At 40.7% G+C, this 1,547-nt stretch overlaps 1 protein-coding gene across 2 annotated transcripts in view; it reads right to left on the reverse strand.

Moving 5' to 3' along the window:
- LOC107689927 (eukaryotic translation initiation factor 3 subunit C-like) overlaps nucleotides 1-1,547 on the reverse strand; it is a 33,261-nt gene that overhangs the window by 27,134 nt on the left and 4,580 nt on the right. For both annotated transcript variants that reach the window (XM_016488111.1, XM_016488110.1), the window contains exon 3: nucleotides 107-172. In XM_016488111.1, the coding sequence (XP_016343597.1) occupies nucleotides 107-172 (66 nt within the window). The remainder of the gene's footprint in view (nucleotides 1-106; nucleotides 173-1,547) is intronic.

Genomic DNA, 1,547 nt, shown 5'->3' on the forward strand with positions numbered 1-1,547 from the left:
GTCCTGGTGTGTGTTCTGGAGTTGTGGCGGAGTGTGTTCTGGAGTCGTGGCGGTGTGTGTCCTGGTGTGTGTTCTGGAGTCGTGGCGGTGTGTGTTCTGCGCTCACCTCTTGTCTTTGGCGCTGCGCACCACTCTCTTGGTGTCCTCCTCATCATCGCTCAGCAGCAGAGCCCTGCAGAGACGACCGCAGCTCAACTCAATACAGTAACACAGAACCACCCTCCACCTCACAAACTGGGTTATAATCAATTAAAACTAAACCAGAAAAAAAGCGTGACACTTTTTGTAGTACTAAAAATAAAAAAAATCGCGTTGTGGAACTACAGGTTATTGGTACAAATGAACGGATAATTTAGAAAAAAAAAAAAAATTCAATAATTTATTTGATCATCAATTTTTTTTATAACTAATTGCTGCACAAGAGAATAGGCCTGTCATGATCATGAATTTTGTGCTGCTGTCTTACTGCCATACAAATAATTGTGATTAATTACAATTTAATTCTGTTTTGTTCATATCACTTACAGTGTAAGATTAATATTAATATATATATATGAGCAATATCACTCGAGTACGAGAGCGATACCGGCTCTTTAGGCCATCTTGTCATTCTTGTTTTTCTGCCCTCAAATTTAAGACCTCTTAAAAATATAATAACTTTTTGTCTTTGTCTCTTTCTTATAATATACACTGCCGTTCAAAAGTTTGGGATCAGTAAGATTTTTAATGTTTTTTTTAAACAGCTTAAAAGATTTTGAAGGAAGAGAAGAGAGGGAACCATTTCATGTTTAAATAACCTTGTATGCATGAGTTCTTCTATATCACACCTGAGTGGGCTTGCGGAGCAGCTGTGTGTATGGAAGACCCTCACATATGATGGCCAACACCTGCAGCAGAGCCAGTCTCTGTCCATGTCCACTCACACGCCCCAGCAGGTGCTGCTCTAACTCCAGCAGCGTCATAGATGAGGTGTCCACTTCCTGCTCAACCTCTTCCCGCTCAGCAGCCACAGCAGCTAAATCCTGGAAACAGCACGAAACAGACATATCAGATGTTCAACGAGGCTTCACCACCTAAAGTGTAGCATGCTAAAAAAAAAAATCTGGTGACCTCAGCATCCGCTTTGAAATTCAAACCACTTTAACAGCATCCGCAAAAAAAAATTTATTTAGATGTTTTTTTTAATGAAGTCTCTTGAGGTGCGTCCCAAATTGCGTACTTATGCACTATTCTATGACGTTTTTTAGTATAAATAGTGCGAGTAGTGTGTTCACACTGAAAATTTACCCGGATGATGCACTTAACCGTAAAAACGAAGTGTGGAATGTTGGACACTTCATGCACTCGACTGTTGCAGGTTTAATTACGTAGCAAAGGGGGAGGGGCTATCAGACTCTGATTATGAATGACAAAATAACCATATATAATTTATGCTAGGGCTGGGCGATATGTCAAAAATATCTTATCGATAATCGCCTTAAAAAATATCGCGATATCCGATAATATCGTCTACCCAAGCCCCACCTCCACTACGCCCCGCCTCCGCC

This window comes from Sinocyclocheilus anshuiensis, unplaced genomic scaffold (genome assembly GCF_001515605.1).
Source record: "Sinocyclocheilus anshuiensis isolate Anshui unplaced genomic scaffold, SAMN03320099.WGS_v1.1 scaffold1517, whole genome shotgun sequence".
NCBI lineage: Eukaryota > Metazoa > Chordata > Actinopteri > Cypriniformes > Cyprinidae > Sinocyclocheilus > Sinocyclocheilus anshuiensis.